The sequence below is a fragment of the Aethalodelphis obliquidens genome, unplaced genomic scaffold, assembly GCF_003676395.1.
Source record: "Aethalodelphis obliquidens isolate GAN/ISIS:26980383/991018 unplaced genomic scaffold, ASM367639v1 scaffold35, whole genome shotgun sequence".
Lineage (NCBI taxonomy): Eukaryota > Metazoa > Chordata > Mammalia > Artiodactyla > Delphinidae > Aethalodelphis > Aethalodelphis obliquidens.
This window is the reverse complement of record NW_020837979.1, coordinates 7,307,763-7,327,236: the sequence shown is the minus strand read 5'-3', so window position 1 is coordinate 7,327,236 and position 19,474 is coordinate 7,307,763. Positions and strand designations below refer to the sequence as shown.

General features: G+C 36.5%; 1 protein-coding gene across 20 annotated transcripts in view; it reads right to left on the bottom strand.

The window, feature by feature from the left end:
* Positions 1-8,080: 8,080 nt before the first annotated feature.
* Positions 8,081-19,474, bottom strand: part of TSGA10 (testis specific 10) — a 106,339-nt gene continuing 94,945 nt past the window's right edge. For all 20 annotated transcript variants that reach the window (XM_027128853.1, XM_027128849.1, XM_027128852.1 and 17 more), the window contains 4 exons: positions 15,871-16,073; positions 13,561-13,665; positions 13,234-13,383; positions 8,081-8,769 (listed from right to left, as the gene is read on the bottom strand). In XM_027128853.1, coding sequence (XP_026984654.1) covers positions 8,745-8,769; positions 13,234-13,383; positions 13,561-13,665; positions 15,871-16,073 — 483 coding nt within the window. In that variant the 3' untranslated portion in view covers positions 8,081-8,744. The remainder of the gene's footprint in view (positions 8,770-13,233; positions 13,384-13,560; positions 13,666-15,870; positions 16,074-19,474) is intronic.

Genomic DNA, 19,474 nt, shown 5'->3' with positions numbered 1-19,474 from the left:
AATCCATGAATGCAGGATGTCTTTCCACATATTTAGGTCTTTAATTTTTTCAGCAATATTGCATAGTAGGAAGTGACATTTAAATTGACAGAATGTGTGGAGTGAGAAGGGAAGGGAGTGACCTGGTGTGGCATCTGGCCTCAGGGTTCAGGTGTCTGACTTAGTGGCTGGTGTGGCACTCCATGGTGGGAAACCAGGGTAGAGACTACAAGGAGGAAACATTGTTGAATTGAGTTTAGACGTAACAAGACTCAGTGCCTATGAGATATTTAACTCAGAGGGTTAATAATCCTCTTTTAAAACACGCTTACCTCAGCAAGAGTGGATGCTTTGTACTAAACATGACTTTTCAAAACTGAGAGCTCTTTTTCAGGAGATTTCTTTGTCATCAAAGAAAGAATATGTTTGGTATAGTTTTTGCATTCTGTATTTTATTGCATTTTTTCTATTGTGTCTTTACCATATCAATAGGCTATTACACATTTACCTCAAGCAATTAGAATCTCATTTAAAACAATAAATGCGATGGGCCCCCAGCCTGAGGAGCAGGGGTGGGAGCTTTGAGACTAGGGTGGTGCAAAAGCCGTGTGGATAACAGGCTCTTGGTGCTCCAGCAAGGCATCAGGGCTGTGCCTCTGAGGTGAGAGCCAACTTCAGGACATTGGTCCACAAGAGACCTCCCAGCTCCACATAATATCAAATGGCAAAAATCTCCCAGAGATCTCCATCTCAATGCCAAGACGCAGCTCCACTCAATGACCAGCAAGCTACAGTGCTGGACACGCTATACCAAACAACTAGCAAGACAGGAACACAACCACTCCCATTAGCAGAGAGGCTGCCTAAAATCATAATAAGGTCACAGACACCCCAAAACACACCACCAGATGTGGACCTGCCCACCAGAAAGACAAGATCCAGCCTCATCCACCAGAACACAGGCACTAGTCCCCTCCACCAGGAAGCCTACACAGCTCAGTGAACCAACCTTAGCCACTGGGGCAGACACCAAAAACAATGGGAACTACGAACCTGCAGCCTGAGAAAAGGAGACCCCAAACACAGTAAGTTAAGCAAAACGAGAAGACAGAGAAACACACAGCAGATGAAGAAGCAAGGTAAAAACCCACCAGACCTAACAAATGAAGACGAAATAGGCAGTCTACCTGAAAAAGAATTCAGAATAATGATAGTAAAGATGATCCAAAATCTTGAAAATAGAATGGAGAAAATACAAGAAACATTTAACAAGGAACTACAAGAACTAAAGAGCAAACAAACAGTGATGAACAACACAATAAATGAAATTAAAAATTCTCTAGAAGGGATCAATAGCAGGATAACTGAGGCAGAAGAATGGATAAGTGACCTGGAAGATAAAATAGTGGAAATAACTACTGCAGAGCAGAATAAAGAAAAAGGATGAAAAGAATTGAGGACAGTCTCAGAGACCTCTGGGACAACATTAAATGCACCAACATTCGAATTATAGGGGTTCCAGAAGAAGAAGAGAAAAGGAAAGGGACTGAGAAAATATTTGAAGAGATTATAGTTGAAAACTTCCCTAATATGGGAAAGGAAATAGTTAATTAAGTCCAGGAAGCACAGAGAGTCCTATACAGGATAAATCCAAGGAGAAACCTGTCAAGACACATATTAATCAAACTATCAAAAATTAAATACAAAGAAAAATTATTAAAAGCAGCAAGGGAAAACAACAAATAACATACAAGGGAATCCCCATAAGGTTAACAGCTGATCTTTCAGCAGAAACTCTGCAAGCCAGAAGGGAGTGGCAGGACATATTTAAAGTGATGAAGGGGCAAAACCTACAACCAAGATTACTCTACCCAGCAAGGATCTCATTCAGATTTGACGGAGAAATTAAAATCTTTACAGACAAGCAAAAGCTAAGAGAACTCAGCACCACCAAACCAGCTTTACAACAAATGCTAAAGGAACTTCTCTAGGCAGGAAACACAAGAGAAGGAAAAGACCTACAATAACAAACCCAAAACAATTAAGAAAATGGTCAAAGGAACATACATATTGATAATTACCTAAATGTAAATGGATTAAATGCTCCAACCAAAAGACATAGACTGGCTGAATGGATACAAAAACAAGACCCAGATATATGCTGTCTACAAGAGACCCACTTCAGACCCAGGGAAACATACAGATTGAAAGTGAACAGATGGAAAAAGATATTCTATGCAAATGGAAATCAAAAGAAAGCTGGAGGAACAATTCTCATATCAGACAAAATAGACTTTAAAACAAAGACAATTACAAGAGACAAACAAGGACACTACATAATGATCAAGGGATCAATCCAAGAAGATATAACAATTTTAAATATTTAATGCACCCAACATAGGAGCACTTCAATACATAAGGCAAATACTAACAGCCATAAAAGGGGAAATCAACAGTAACACAATCATAGTAGGGGACTTTAACACCCCACTTTCACCAATGGACAGATCATTCCAGAATGAAAATAAATAAGGAAACACAAGCTTTAAATGATACATTAAACAAGATGGACTTAATTGATACTTATAGGACATTCCATCCAAAAACAAGAGAATACACTTTCTTCTCAAGTGCTCATGGAACATTCTCCAGTATAGATCACATGTTGGGTCACAAATCAAGCCTTGGTAAATTTAAGAAAATTGAAATCGTATCAAGTATCTTTTCCAACAACAATGCTATGAGACTAGATATCAATTACAGGAAAAGATCTGTAAAAAATACAAACACATGGAGGCTAAACAATACACTACTTAATAACCAAGAGATCACTGAAGAAATTAAAGAGGAAATCAAAAAATACATAGAAACAAATGACAATGAAAACACGACGACCCAAAACCTATGGCATGCAACAAAAGCAGTTCTAGGCGGGAAGTTTACAGCAATACAATCCTACCTTAAGAAACAAGAAACATCTCAAAAAAACTAACCTTACACCTAAAGCAATTAGAGAAAGAAGAACAAAAAACCCCAAAGTTAGCAGAAGGAAAGAAATCATAAACATCAGATCAGAAATAAATGAAAAAGAAATGAAAGAAACAACAGCAAAGATCAATAAAACTAAAAGCTGGTTCTTTGAGAAGATAAACAAAATTGATGAAACATTAGCCAGACCCATCAAGAAAAAAAGGGAGATGACTTAAATCAATAGAATTAGAAATGAAAAAGGAGAAGTAACGACTGACACTGCAGAAATACAAAGGATCGTGAGAGATTACTACAAGCAACTATATGCCAATAAAATGGACAACCTGGAAGAAATGGACAAATTCTTAGGAATGCAAAACCTTCTGAGACTGAACCAGGAAGAAATAGAAAATACGAACAGGCCAATCACAAGCACTGAAATTGAAACTGTGATTAAAAATCTTCCAACAAACAAAAGCCCAGGACCAGATGGCTTCACAGGCGAATTCTATCAAACATTTAGAAAAGAGCTAACACCTATCCTTCTCAAACTCTTCCAAAATATAGCAGAGGGAGGAATACTCCCAAACTCTTTCTACAAGGTCACCATCACCCTGATACCATAACCAGACAAAGATGTCACAAAGAAAGAAAACTACAGGCCAATATCACTGATGAACATAGATGCAAAAATCCTCAACGAAATACTGGCAAACAGAATCCAAGAGCACATTAAAAGGATCATACACCGGGCCTCCCTGGTAGCACAGTGGTTGAGAGTCCGCCTGCCAGTGCAGGGGACACAGGTTCGTGCCCCGGTCCGGGAAGATCCCACATGCCACAGAGCAGCTGGGCCTGTGAGCCATGGCCGCTGAACCTGCGCATCTGGAGCCTGTGCTTCGCAACGGGAGAGGCCACAACACTGAGAGGCCCACGTAACGCAAAAAAAAAATAAAATATCATACACCACGATCAAGTAGGGTTTATCCCAGGAATGCAAGGATTCTTCAATATATGCAAATCAATCAATGTGATACACTATATTAACAAATTGAAGGAGAAAAACCATATGATCACCTCAATAGATGCAGAGAAATCTTTTGACAAAATTCAACACCCATTTATGATAAAAACCCTACAGAAAGTAGGCAGAGAGGGAACTTTCCTCAACATAATAAAGGCCATATATGACAAACCCACAGCCAACACTGTCCTCAATGGTGAAAAATTGAAACCATTTCCACTACTATCAGGAACAAGACAAGGTTGCCCATTCTCACCACTATTATTCAACATAATTTTGGAAGTTTTAGCCACAGCAATCAGAGAAGAAAAAGAAATAAAAGGAATCCAAATCGGAAAAGAAGAAGTAAAGCTGTCACTGTTTGCAGATGACATGATACTATACATAGAGAATCCTAAGGAAGCTACCAGAAAACTACTAGAGCTAATCAATGAATTTGGTAAAGTAGCAGGATACAAAATTAATGCACAGAAATCTCTTGCATTCCTATACACTAATTATGAAAAATGTGCAAGTGAAATTAAGAAAACACTGCATTTACGACTGCAACAAGAATAAAATATCTAGGAATAAACCTACCTAAGGAGACAAAAGACCTGTATGCAAAAAACTATAAGACACTGATGAAAGAAATTAAAGATGATACAAATAGATAGAGAGATATACCATGTTCTTGGATTGGAAGAATCAACATTGTGAAGATGACTCTACTACCCAAAGCAATCTACAGATTCAATGCAATCCCTATCAAACTACCAATGGCATTTTTCACAGAACTAGAACAAAAAAAAATCTCACAATTTGCATGGAAACACAAAATACCCCGAACAGCCAAAGCAATCTTGAGAAAGAAAACTGGAACTGGAGGAATCAGGCTTCCTGACTTCAGACTATACTACAAAGCTACAGTAATCAAGAAGTATGGTACTGGCACAAAAACAGAAATATAGATCAGTGGAACAGGATAGAAAGCCCAGAGATAAACCCACGCACATATGGTCACCTTATCTTTGATAAAGAAGGTAGGAATGTACAGTGGAGAAAAGAGAGCTTCTTCAATAAGTGGTGCTGGGAAAACTGGACAGCTACATGTAAAAGAATGAAATTAGAACACTCCCTAACACCACACACAAAAATAAACTCAAAATGGATTAAACCTAAATGTAAGGCCAGACACTATTAAACTCTTAGAAGAAAACATAGGCAGAACACTCCATGACATAAATCACAGCAAGATCCTCTTTGACCCACCTCCTAGATAAATGGAAATAAAAATAAAAATAAACAAAAGCGACCTAATGAAACTTCAAAGCTTTTGCACAGCAAAGGAAACCATAAACAAGATGAAAAGACAACCCTCAGAATGGGAGAAAATATTTACAAATAAAGCAACTGACAAAGGATTAATCTCCAAAATTTACAAGCAGCTCATGCGGCTCAATTTCAAAAAAAACAAACAACCCAATCCAAAGATGGGCAGAAGACCTAAATAGACATTTCTCCAGAGAAGATATACAGATTGCCAACAAACACATGAAAGAATGCTCAACATCATTAATCATTAGAGAAATGCAAATCAAAACTACAATGAGATATAATCTCACACTGGTCAGAAAGGCCATCATCAAAAAATCTAGAAACAATAAATGCTGGAGAGGGTGTGGAGAAAAGGGAACCCTCTTGCACTGTTGGTGGGAATATAAATTGATACAGCCACTATGGAGAACAGTATGGAGGTTCCTTAAAAAACTAAAAATAGAGCTACCATACTACCCAGGAATCCCACTACTGGGCATATACCCTGAGAAAACCAGAATTCAAAAAGAGTCATGTACCATAATGTTCATTGCAGCTCTATTTACAATAGCCAGGACATGGAAGCAACCTAAGTGTCCATCAACAGATGAATGGATAAAGAAGATATTGCACATATATACAATGGAATATTACTCAGCCATAAAAAGAAACGAAACTGAGTTTTTTGTAGAGAGGTGGATGGACCTAGAGTCTGTCATACAGAGTGAAGTAAGTCAGTAAGAGAAAAACAAATACCGTATGCTAACACATATATATGGAATCTAAGAAAAAAAAATGGTCATGAAGAACCTAGGGGGAAGACGGGAATAAAGACGCAGAACTACTAAAGAATGGACTTGAGGATAAGGGAGGGGGAAAGGTAAGCTGGGACAAAGTGAGAGAGGGGCATGGACATAAATACACTACCAAATGTAAAATAGATAGCTAGTGGGAAGCAGCCACATAGCACTGGGAGATCAGCTCAGTGCTTTGTGACCACCTAGAGGGGTAGGATAGGGAGGGTGGGAGGGAGGGAGACGCAAAAGGGAAGAGATATGGGGATATATGTATATGTATAACTGATTCACTTTGTTCTAAAGCGGAAACTAACAAAAAATAAAATAAAATAAAACCATAAATGCTCTTAAATATTACCATAAGGACTTCCCTGGTGGTGCAGTGGTTAAGAATCTGCCTGCCAATGCAGGGAACACAGGTTCGAGCCCTGGTGCAGGAAGATCCCACATGCTGTGGAGCAACTAAGCCCGTGCACCACAACTACTGAGCTTTCACCCTAGAGCTCTCGAGCTACAACTACTGAGCCTGTGTGCCACAACTACTGAAGCCCACATGCCTAGAGCCCGTGCTCTGCAACAAAGAGTAGCCCCCACTTGCCGCAGCTAGAGAAAGCCCACGCACAGCAACGAAGACCCAATGCAGCCAAATTAATTAAATTAATTAATTAAAAATATATATTACCATAAGAAATCATCTTTTCTTTGAATTTTAGCATAGAATATACTTAAGGTTTCCCTACCTTTGGATAATGTTGGCCCCTTTATACTTACCATATAATTTTCCTTTTAAGTATTCTGCAATTAATGGCACAAGTCAAGTACAGTATACTTTTAATCAAGTATGGAAATATTTTCTGACATACTTCATTTCTATTTCTGTCACGCCCCTCTCCCTCATACTGCCCTCTCCACTTACAATATCAAAGAGATTCATACAGAGTGAAGTAAGTCAGAAAGAGAAAAACAAATATTGTATATTAATGCATATATTTGGAATCTAGAGAATTGGTATAGATGACCTTATTTGCAAAGCAGAAATAGAGACACAGAGGTAGAGAACAAATAACAAGGGGGAAAGGGATGGAGTGGGAGGAACTGGGAGATTGGGATTGACACATACGCAGTATTGATACTATGTATAAAGTAGACAATTGAGGGGAACATACTCTATAGCACAGGGGACTCTACTTAATGCACTGTGGTGTCCTAAATGGGAAGGAAATCCAAAAGGCAGGGGATATATGTATAATGTATGGCTGATTCATTTTGCTGTGCAGTAGAAGCTAACACAACATTGTAAAGCAACTATACTCCAATAAAAATTAATTAAAAAAACCCCAATATATGTTAAGTGCACGCAACAGGTGACACTCAGCTCCTTATCAGCTCTTCTAGGAGGTGGAGAGACTAAAATGAATATTGTGATGCTTTGCTACCTAGCAGAGGTTAATTTTGCATATCTATTGGTATATTATTTAATACCAGTAAGAAAAACTTTTTGTATATTATTCTGTAACATGTTTATAAAAAGACATCTTATTTTTAATTATTCAATTTTTAAAACCAATCTGTAATAACTGTCCTGAACTAGCTGTGTAAACCTCAAGGGTTTTAAAAATCAAAGTAAAGTGAATATAGAGCATAAATTTATGGTGAAAAACATTAGAGAGCTAATGCATAAACAAGACCTAAATCGGGGCACTATCCTACATTACTGTAGTCATAATGAATAGTGACTCTATAAAATGAGAAACTGTCTGTATCATATGAATACTATTAATGACAGGGCTTTTTAAAAATTATTAAAATGGCAAGAGTACAAATAGCTTTTACCAGTAGTGTTCAGACTGTAATATCAGCATTAAATCAAAGTCTATGGACAGAAACGGTAAGAGATTTAGGAGATGTTAGGGAATAAATAAGGAATAAATAAGGAAACACCACTGAACTTGGTACTCTACATTATAGACAGCTGCCACAGGCAAAAAAATAAATAAATAAAATGGCAATTAAGTTGACTGCAGTATTTTAATATTTTAAAGAAAAACATATTAAAAATACAGACTTTTAAAAAATTTTTACATTCTTGACAGATATAGCATCACCTACCTTTCTAAAAATAGTAAGGGTAAACAATTGTAGAAAATGTATGTTAATTAGTGGTACAACACTATGTATTTAAAAACCCTGACACACTCGTACTATCTACTGCTTTGAAGTTAGATTATGGCCTAGAGTTAATGTCACGTTGGTTCCAAAATGGAATATGGGGTCCCAGGCCAGTATTGGTACACTGCACCTATTGTGGCACAACTTGTCCAGCCATGAAAGCATAAATCACAAAGAAAAAATCAGTTTTGTAAAAACGCTTTTCCCCCTTTTTATAATCTTCTTTATTTACTCCGGAGAGTTAACATAACAGTGTTCAATAGTGAAGTAAGCAGGTTTTACACTCACTATTACTGTATGGATAGAAAGAGACATATGCATTTTTGTTTTTTACAAGTCATCTCAGATCACTGCGATATGGCACATGAAAACAGAGATTCAGAGGCACAACATTAATAAATTCATTTAACATTGTCAAGCATTCAAAAGATAAATGCAATCATATAGCAAGAAAAAAATCAGTTTGAAACTTTGACCTCTCCCAAGGATATGAAGAATCTTTTCACGTGTCAGAAATCTCTATAGCAAAGATTCCTATAAGAGAGAAAAAAATTATGTAGATTAATATTTTCAACTCAATGATTTCATGATGAATAAAAAAATGTGTTCTAATATTAATTTGGTAAGACTTAGGATTTTTCCCTCAGCTTCTGTGTAATAAAACAGATACAATGTATTTTTTCACTCAGTTTTCACAAGCTGTGATACATCCATATCATGGAATACTATGGATTCAACAATAAAAAAGAATGAACTATTGACACACACAACTTAGATGGATCTCCTGGGCACTGTGCTAAGAGAGAAAAACCAGTCTCAAAAACTTACATCCCATGTGTGATTCCATGTATACAACATTCTCAAAAGGACAGAATAATAGAGCTGGAGAAGAAATTAGTGTTTGCTCAGGAATAGGGAGGAGAACGAGAGGACTGTGACCATAAAAGGGTATCATGAAGGAATGAGTTCCTCGGGGCTGATGGAACAATTCAGAATATTGACTGTGGTGATGTCATATGTTCTCTGTGTAAAAAAACTGCACACACACACAAGCACATGTAAAAACTAGTGAAAACTAAATAAGGCCTATAGACTGGTTAATTATGCCAATGTCAGTTTCCTGGCTTGCCATTGGGGAAGCTGGGGGAAGGATATGTGGGACTATCTGTACTATTTTTGCAATTACCTGTGAGACTGCTGTAATGATTTCAAAATAATAAAAAGTAAAACAAAGCAAAACAAAACTGTGTTACAGTCACACAATGGAATATTACTCAGCAGTTAAAAGGAATATCCAATAATATCTGATACATACAACAAGCCGGATAAATCTCAGATATGTAGTGCTGAGTGAAAGTCAGCCACTACTTAACACATGATTCCATTTATATGACAACTTGAAAAGGCAACACTAGAGGAACAAGAAACAGATCAGTGGTTCGGGGAAAGTAAATTAAGTACATTGACTGTTGTCTGGATAATAGGTGGCAGTCAAAGGATACCATTTAAAACTAACAGCAAAAAGTTAAAATTTTTTAAAAAGGGTACTTTAAGGGTACTATTAAAAGTATTAATAGAAAGGTAACCATTATAATGAAACACAAAACTTCTTGAATATCAAAAGAAATGTTCACAAGCAAAGAAGAATAATCAAATAGAGTAAATATCACATAGTAAACGCGGTTATCATAACATAAGATGATATGACACAGTTGAGGCCAAATTTAAGTTATATCAATAAAATGAAGGAGCTTAATTCACCTGTTTTAAAAAAATTTCAAAATGATTTATAAAGCAAAACTCAAATCCATACTATATAGAAGTGAGATACTTAAAATGCAGTGATTCAAAAAAGTTAAAAATAAAGTGATGGACCAAGATCTACCAGGCAAATGGAGACAATAAGGAAACAGGAGTTGTAACTCTAATACCAGACAAAGCAGGCGTCAAGTCCTTCCTCCTTCCAAAAAAATTAAACGCATCAGAAAATAACACTTCATAAAAGCCACATTCACAATAAAGATATGATAGTTCAGAATATCTATGCCACAAATAAAACAGCAAACCACCTATATAAAACAAAATTTATAGGAGACATAAGAAGAAATAAAAACATACTAATAATAGGTTTTAAAACACCATTCTTAGTAAAACAAGTGAACAAAAATTAAACAACATTATAAAAGAACTAAAAATTAAAAAGGCAAATCTTTTAGATATATTACACTATACTCTGATAAGAAAGAATGTATCTTCTCAAGTGCACATGAACTGTTCACAAAAATTGATCATGCAGTAAAGTACAAAAAAAATCAGTAGTGTCCATAAAATAGAAATATTATAGACAATAGTCTCTGATCACAATGCAATAACACTCAGAATTAAAAATGAAACCAAAACCAACAAACAAAAAAGCTCTTCTCATTGAAAATTAAAAGATTTTCTATCAAATAACTCTTGGGTAAAAGTGAAAATACAAACAGAAATTACAGAATTTATGAAAAATAATGATCACAAAAACACCATATATCAGAATCTATGGGATATATTTAAAGCAGTGATCACAGAAAAATTCATAGCTCTGAATATCTACATCAATAAAAGTGAAAGAATGGTAATAAATGAATTAAATTTCTAACTCAAAACTCTAGGGAAAAAAACCCAACAAAGTAAATGAAAAAGCACAAGGAAGGAAATAATATAAATAAAAACAGAAATTAATAAGAAAGAAAAACAGATTAAATCAATAAATCAAAATGCTTGTTCTTTGAAGCAATGAACAAAGTAAACAAACCATAGGCTAAGGTAATCAACAAAAAAAGGAAGAAACATACAAATAAGAAATGACAAAGGATATAACTATTGATACAGAAGAAATTTTAAAATTTATAAGATATTGCATTGGTTACTTCTGTGCAAATAAATTTGAAAACCTAGATAACTGAAAGCCTAGATAACTTTTAGGCAAATAGAGATAGAAAGCTTAAAAAGACCAATTTCCAAAGAAGCAATAGAGGACTTCCCTGGTGGTGCAGTGGTTAAGAATCCGCCTGTCAATGCAGGGGACATGGGTTCGAGCCCTGGTCCGGGAAGATCACACATGCCGTGGAGCAACTAAGCCCGTGCGCCGCAACTACTGAACCTGTGCTCTAGAGCCCGCAAGCCACAACTACTGAGCCTGTGTGCCACAACTAGTGAAGCCCACACACCTAGTGCACATGCTCTGCAACAAGAGAAGCCACAGCAATGAGAAATCCGCGCACTGCAACGAAGTAGCCCCTTCTCACCGCAGCTAGAGAAAGCCCGCGTGCAGCAATGAAGACCCAACGCAGCCAAAAATAAATTAATTAATAAATTTAAAAAAAAAAGTCGTGTCAAGGCTTTAAAAAAAAAAGAAGCATAGAAAAAGTTATTAAGGAAGTACATCCCACAAAAAAAAAAGAACCAAGGCCACATGGTTTGACAGGTAAACTCACCCAAATCTTTAGAGATCAAATAATCCCCAACTATATAACTTGTTTCAAAGCACGGTAAACAAAAGATTTTCAAATTCTTTTTTTGAAACAAATATAACATTTATATCTAAACTTGATAAAAATAGCACAGAGAGAAAATTACAGACCAATATCACTTACGAATATTGATACACAGATCTAAAATAAATGAAATAGTGAACACCAAGAAAATAATATACTATGACCAAGTAGGGGCTATGCCAGAAATTCAAAGATGGTTCAGTACTTGAAAATCTATTAATATAATTCACATATTAATAGTTCTAAAGAGAAAAACCATATCTTCATAGATGATAAAAAGGCCCTTGACAAAAACATCCTTTCCTAATAAAAAGTCTTGAAAAAATAGTAATGAGTAGTATTTCCTTAATATCATAAAACATATAAACCTCAATCCTAAAGCCAGTATCTTACTTAATGGGCAAACCCCACTGGCATTCCCACCACAGGTCAGAATTAAAACAAGAATGTCCACTTCAGTACGCGGGCCTCTCACTGTTGTGGCCTCTCCCGTTGCGGAGCACAGGCTCCAGATGTGCAGGCTCAGCAGCCATGGCTCATGGGCCCAGCCGCTCTGTGGCATGTGGGATCTTCCCGGACCGGGGCACGAACCTGTGTCCCCTGCATCGGCAGGCGGACTCTCAACCACTGCGCCACCAGGGAAGCCCCAAGAATGTCCACTTTTGCTACAGCTATTTATCATTATTCTGATGATACTGGCAAATGCAGTCAACTAGAGAATACAATTCAAGAGATACATATAGGAAAAGAAGAAATAAAATTATCTCTTTTTGCAGGTGACATGATAGTATATCTAGAAACCCCTAAAGATTCAATTACAAAACTTAATGAAAAAGTAAAAGAATTTAGCAAGATAATGTGATAGAAGAGAGAGAGAGAGAGGAAGGAACAAGTGCAAGAATGTGAGTGCGTGAGACAGCATGTGTTGTCTAAACACAGAAAAGGCAAATGCGGTAAAATTTTAATAATAGTGAGTATGGGTAAAGGGTTGCACAGATGTTCTTTGTATTATTTTTTTTTTAACTTCTTGTAACGTTGAGATTATTTCTAAATAAAAATGTTTTTATGAAATTTGTGACATACAGGAATATATCTAAAATATTTTCCTCTGAAAAATTAGCCTATTATTTTCCTGAAGTATATGTATTTTATGGTGCTGTAATAATTAGCCAATATTTTGTCAATGAAAGTATATGAAAAAACTGTATGATGTAGAAAAGAAAAGAAAATCAGATTTTAAAAATATAATTTATGTAGACATTAGATAAAATAGACCTTTCTTTAACATATTTATATAAAACTAATTATCAAAATACTTTATTTTTATGTCTACATATCTAATTATGTAATGATGTTTAAATAGCACTATTAATGGTAGACTGTTACAGAGTTTTCTTACCCCCTCAGATATTCAGTTTTTATTGCTATATGGTTCCCGAAGAATGGATCCTAAACCACTTACTCTTCTACTGATCGATCCAGGCCTCGGTCAGGAGATCGATGGTGAGAACGTTCTGGTGAGTGACATTTTGTATTTGGCTTTATTGTGGAACTCAAATGATAAGCATTACTTGAGTAATTCTGGCGGCGAAGTTCTTGCACAGCTCTTTCCCTAAAGCAAAACAGTGAGACTTTTACTAAACTTTATATCCAGCGACATTATTAACACTGTCGTAGAACTATAGTTCAAATCATGCTTTAAAATCTAAGCATCATGAAATAACCAAAATCTGTGGTTATCCAAGGAACAATGCTTTCCAGGCTGAACGTGGCATAGAGACACACTTACCTTTCAAAGCGCTCTGTCCCTAGTTGTCTCTTGGTAATGTCTAAATCAGCTTCCAACTGCGTTATGGCGTTCCTGAACTGGGCCACATCTCTACTCTGGATGGCCCTGTGTAAAAGAATGTGAGTGACAGTTAATTACAGGTAAAATATGGCTAGGACTCCTAGAGTACATGAAACCATGTTGGCAATGGTTTCTCAGCTGGATCCAAGCAAAATTGTCATTTTCATAGATGTATTAGTGCATCTAAAATATGCCAGCTTTAGATGTAGTAAATGTGCAAAGTAGCCTACTAAAAGCCTAAGCTGTCCCAGCCCCATTCAATTAGTTAAACCTTTTCTGTTTCAGTTTCTTTATGTTTAGAGGGGTACTATTATCTATTATCTACCTATATTACTTATTTACTGCAGATCATTTTTACAAGTGTACTTTAAGGTATTAGGTGCATATTCCAGTGCATATAATACTAGAATTCACTAGCACCATGATGAATGTGTGTGTATATATGTACATTTAATTGACCAAATGCCTTATATATACTTGCAATGAAATTTGATATATCTACTGTTAAAAACAAAATCTCTTCAATTTAACAGGATCTTCCTTAGGGCTAAACACTGCCTCAAAAACCCTGTGATAAGGCATACTACCATGAGGCAGATGACAGAGGTGAATGCTTCTTGCACAGAACATTCTATCCTATCTGCTGGCTTTCAGGACTGCATTACAGACTGCTGGAGTCTAAAATTTAGAGACTAAGAACACACAACTTTATCAAGCTTACTTGATACTACTCACCAGCCAGTCTAAAACAGAATGTACCCCTTAAGGTGGGAGAGTCGGCACATTTCACTGAGGCAATTTCCATCTACGGCTTGAGGAAATGATCCTGCAGAACTGGTTGAAGGTACCCCAAAAGCCCAGCTGCAGTGATTGAAAAGAATGACTCAATCACAGCTGCCAAAACCTAAAATCAGTTTCTAAAGGAAACGGGCCCTGGCTTTGCAGCCTTTGCTTAGTCGGGGCTCCTACAAGTAGCTGATTCCTGAGACCATGATTCCTGTCCTTCCCCACGTCCCCTGCTCGGATGGGAGGGCAGAGTTGAGGCTGGATGAAAAAGTGTTATAGGTTGGACAGATAAGAACAGAGGCTAAAGGTCCCCATGAAGTTTTGTGAGAAGTGAGTTTAATAATAAAATATTAAGTTTAATAATAAAATATTTTAATAATAAAATATTAGGGCTTCCCTGGTGGCGCAGTGGTTGAGAATCCGCCTGCCGAGGCAAGGATCACGGGTTCGTGCCCCGGTCCAGGAAGATCCCATATGCCGCGGAGCGGCTGGGCCCGTGAGCCATGGCCGCTGAGCCTGCGCGTCCGGAGTCTGTGCTCCGCAACGGGAGAGGCCACAACAGTGAGAGGCCCGCGTACCGCAAAAAAAAAAAAAAAATACTAATAATAATAATAAAATATTAGTTTAATATTTTAATAATAAAATATTCACTATGTTTAATAATAAAATATTCACTATGCAGGCAGGCATTTCCACCTAATCCTCCAGTCTTGTAAATAAGGTGCTAACGGTACTAGGGATTCTTAAAATAAAAAGTCAAAATCAGGGCTTCCCTGGTGGCGCAGTGGTTGAGAGTCCGCCTGCCGATGCAGGGGACACGGGTTCGTGCCCCGGTCCGGGAAGATCCCACATGCCGCGGAGCGGCTGGACCCGTGAGCCATGACCGCTGAGCCTGTGCGTCCGGAGCCTGTGCTACGGGAGAGGCCACAACAGTGAGAGGCCACAACAGTGAGAGGCCCGCGTACCACAGAAAAAAAAAAAAAAAAAAAAAAAGTCAAAATCAATGCTCTGGGGGAAGTCTTCAGCATTCTGTAAATGCAGCAGTTCTTCCAGGTAACCAGCATACACTTACAGGTACATAGGGAAATATTATGTGGCAAATGGAAAGACGGTAGCACTATCAGGTGAGTCCATAAATGGAAAAATTCTTCTGGTTTCAGAAGTGCTTAATTTCTTCTAATCTGGTTATTTCCTAAAGGCAATATGTTAGATCAGTAGGTGTTCATTTATACCCAAACAATCAACAAAGATGGTTAAACTTAAATTTAGATAAATTTAGATAAACATATAATAGAAATAAGTACTAAATCTTAGACAAATCACAATATTTGGGGTCCTCAGTTTAATTAATAGCAAATTATGACACTAAATTGTCTAAACGCCAGCTTTGAAATTCTATTAATCTATAAAGTACCAAAACTTTAGAAATATGACTTTATGTTATCATATTGCTAACCAACTCACATTTTACTTTCTGCCAAACAAAGGTGTTCTTTAAGAAGCTGAATTTCAGATTCTTTTTCTTGAAGTGCTATCTGAGACTGATATTCTTTGTCTCGATTGGCCACCAGCAAAGCTTCTAGATTCTGCATGGAGATTCTCTCATTTGTCATCTGACTCCTGAGGAGTTCTATTTCAGAACGAGCAGAATCCAACTCATTCTCCATCTGTACAATAATAGGAAGATACCTATACTTATTCCTATTCGTTCACTTAACTGATGTATTATCAGAGACTCATAAAATGTCTGTATTATGTTATAAACTGACAATCACTTTTAATTTCTTGATTAGAAATTGTGTCCTCCTTCTTATCAGATACACACACGCACACACACTGAGTATCACTTTCCCCAACTCTCTGATAATATCAGAAAGTTCATTAATTTAAGTAAAGAGTTATTAATCTCAAACTTCAAACAATTTCCATTTCCAGCTTTGATATTTCTTATTTCTGCAAGACTGACATGGTAGTATCTGTAACTACTGCTTTGTCCTGAGTTGGGTGAATTATAAACACCTAATTTCCTGACGGAATGTCATCGCGCTTCATAGTTAAGAAAGATAAGGAGTAATTGCACATTCCCTCTCTTGCATGATCCTGTGGAAAACTTCACTTTTTGAAGGTTATCTTGAGCCTAAAATACGTTCTATAAGCCAAATGTTTCTTCAAAAGGAGAAAAACCAGACATTATTTAGAAAAAAATTATTCCTTATCTCATAATACATATTATAATAATTTACATATGCATTAAAAAAGTTAAATGTTGGGCTTCCCTGGTGACGCAGTGGTTGAGAGCCCGCCTGCCGATGCAGGGGATGTGGGTTCATGCCCCAGTCCGGGAAGATCCCACATGCCGCGGAGCGGCTAGGCCCGTGAGCCATGGCCGCTGGGCCTGTGCGTCTGGAGCCTGTGCTCTGCAACGGGAGAGGCCACAACAGTGAGAGGCCCGCGTTCCGCAAAAAAAAAAAAAAAAAAGTTAAATGTAAAAGGATAAAACCCTAAGAAAAAAAAGTTAAATAAAAATGAAATTATTAGGAAAGGGGTGGGCAGGTAGGGGAAGAACTTTTTAGACTAGATACAATTAAAAAATTATGTCTGACTGTAGAAAAAAACATATTTATACTCATTATAAAGAAACAAAATTTACGAGGAAAAAAACAGATGAAAATAAACTCAGTAAATAGTTAATATCTTATTAATATAAGGAAGATGAACAAACTGCGGAGAAATATGAACTAATGATGTGAACAGAAAATGTACAAGATACAGCTAATTAGTAAACATATAGAATAACTTACCCTTACTAATAATCAAAGAAATAGAAATTGAATCAAGACGGTATTTCTAGTCCAGGATTTCTTAACTTTGACACTACTGATCTTTTGGGTTGGACATTTATTTGGGGTAGGGAGTTGCCCTATGCATTACAGGATGTTTAGTGGCATCCCTGGCCTCTACTTACCAGAGATCCACAGCATCCCCCAACCCTGGTTGTGACAGTCAGAAATGTCTACAGACATTGCTAAGTGTTTCCTGGGGAGCAAAATCTCTTTCAGGTGAACCAATGTTGTAGTTTATCAAACTGGCAAATTTCTTAGCTTTTGTGTCGATTAACATTAAAATGGGCAATGGCAATCTCATATACCTTGCTTGCAGGAATATAAAATGGAGCGTCACATTTTTGGTAACAGCTTTATTGGAATATAATTCACATACCATACCACTTGCCCATTTAAATTGTACAAGTCAATGGTTTTTAGTACATTAACAGAGTTGTATGATCATACCACAATCTCACAACCTATTGTGAGAACTTTTTCATCATCCCCAAATGAAACCCAGCACACATTAGCAGTCATTCCCCCACTCCTACCCCAGCACGAGCCCTAGACAATCCCTAATCTATTTTCTATCTCTATGATCTGCTTTATTTTAAACATTTCATATAAATGGAATCATACAATGTGTGTGTGGTCTTATGGGACTGCCTTGCTTCACTTAGTGTAATGTTTTCAAGAGTCATCCATGTTTTAGCAGGTATCAGTACTTCATTACTTCTATTGCCAAATAATATTCCCTTGCATAGATGTAGGAATATTTGAGTTATTTACACTTTTTGGCTATTATAAATAATGCTGATAAGAACATTTGTGTATACATTTTTACATGGACCTATGTTTTCATTCTTCTTTGATAAATAGGAGTGGGATTTCTGGACTTTACGGTAATCCTATTTTTTCACATTTCGAGGAACTGCCAAAATGTTTTCCAAAGAGGCCTATTTTACATTCCCACCAGCAATGTATGAGGGTTCCAAGTTTTCTACATCTTTGCCAACATTTGCTATTGTCTTTTGTAAATTATAGCCATCCTAGTGGTTATGAAATGGTATAGTTTTGCTTTGCATTTCTCTGATTATTAATGATGTTGAGCATCTTTTCTTGTGTGCTTTTTGCCCATTTATGTAGTGTCTATAGAGAAATGTCTATTGAGATCCTTTCCCCATTTTTTGAGTTGGGTTATTACTAAGTTGCAAGAGTCCTTTATATACTCTGGATACAAATCTCTTATTAGATATATGATTTGCAAATGTTTTCCCCATTCTGTGCATTGTCTTTTTACTTTGTTGATATCATTTGCAGCACAAAAGTTTTTTATTTTGATGAAATCCTTCTAATCTATTTTTTCTTCTGTTGTACTTTTGATGTGACTCTAAAAAAGCATTACCTAACCCAAGGTCACACAGATTTATTTGTATGTTCTCTTCTTAAGAGTTTTATAATTTTAACTCTTACATATAGGCCTATAAAACATTTGAATTTAATTTTTGTATATGGTACGTGATAGGAATCCAACTTCATTCTTCTCCATGTAGATGTTTAGTTGTCCCAGTAGCATTTGTTGAAAAGACTATTCTTCCCCGATTAAATTGTATTGCTACCAATTTTTTGGAAATCACTTCACCACAAATGTAAGAGTTTATTTCTGGACTCTCAATTCTGTTCCACTGACCTATATATCTTTCCTTATGCTAGTACTACACTGTCTTGATTACTATAGACAGTTTTGACATTGGGAAGTGCTCTGACTTTGTTCTTCTTTTTCAAGATTGTTTTGGCTATTCTGGGTCACTTGCACTTCCATATTAATTTTATGTCATCTTGTCGGTTTCAATGAGGAAGCCAGCTGGCATTCTAATACGCATTGTATTGAATTTGTAGACCAATTTGGGGTAGTACTGCCATTTTAACCGTGTTAAGTCTTCTGATCCATGGATGTGGGATGTCTTTCCTTTTATTTGGGTCTTTAATTTCTCTCTCTCTCTCTGTCTTTCTCTCTCTCTCTCTCTGTCTCTCTCTCTATCTCTCTCTCTCCAAACTGGAAATAACAGATGTCCTTCAAAGGATGAATGATTAAACAAACTACATTACAGGAATGAACCACTAATATATGCAACAACCTGGATGAATCTTCAGAGAATTATGCTGAGTGAAAAAATCCAATCCCAAAAGTTTACATATCGTATGATTCTATTATCTATATAACATTCTTGAAGTGACAAAAT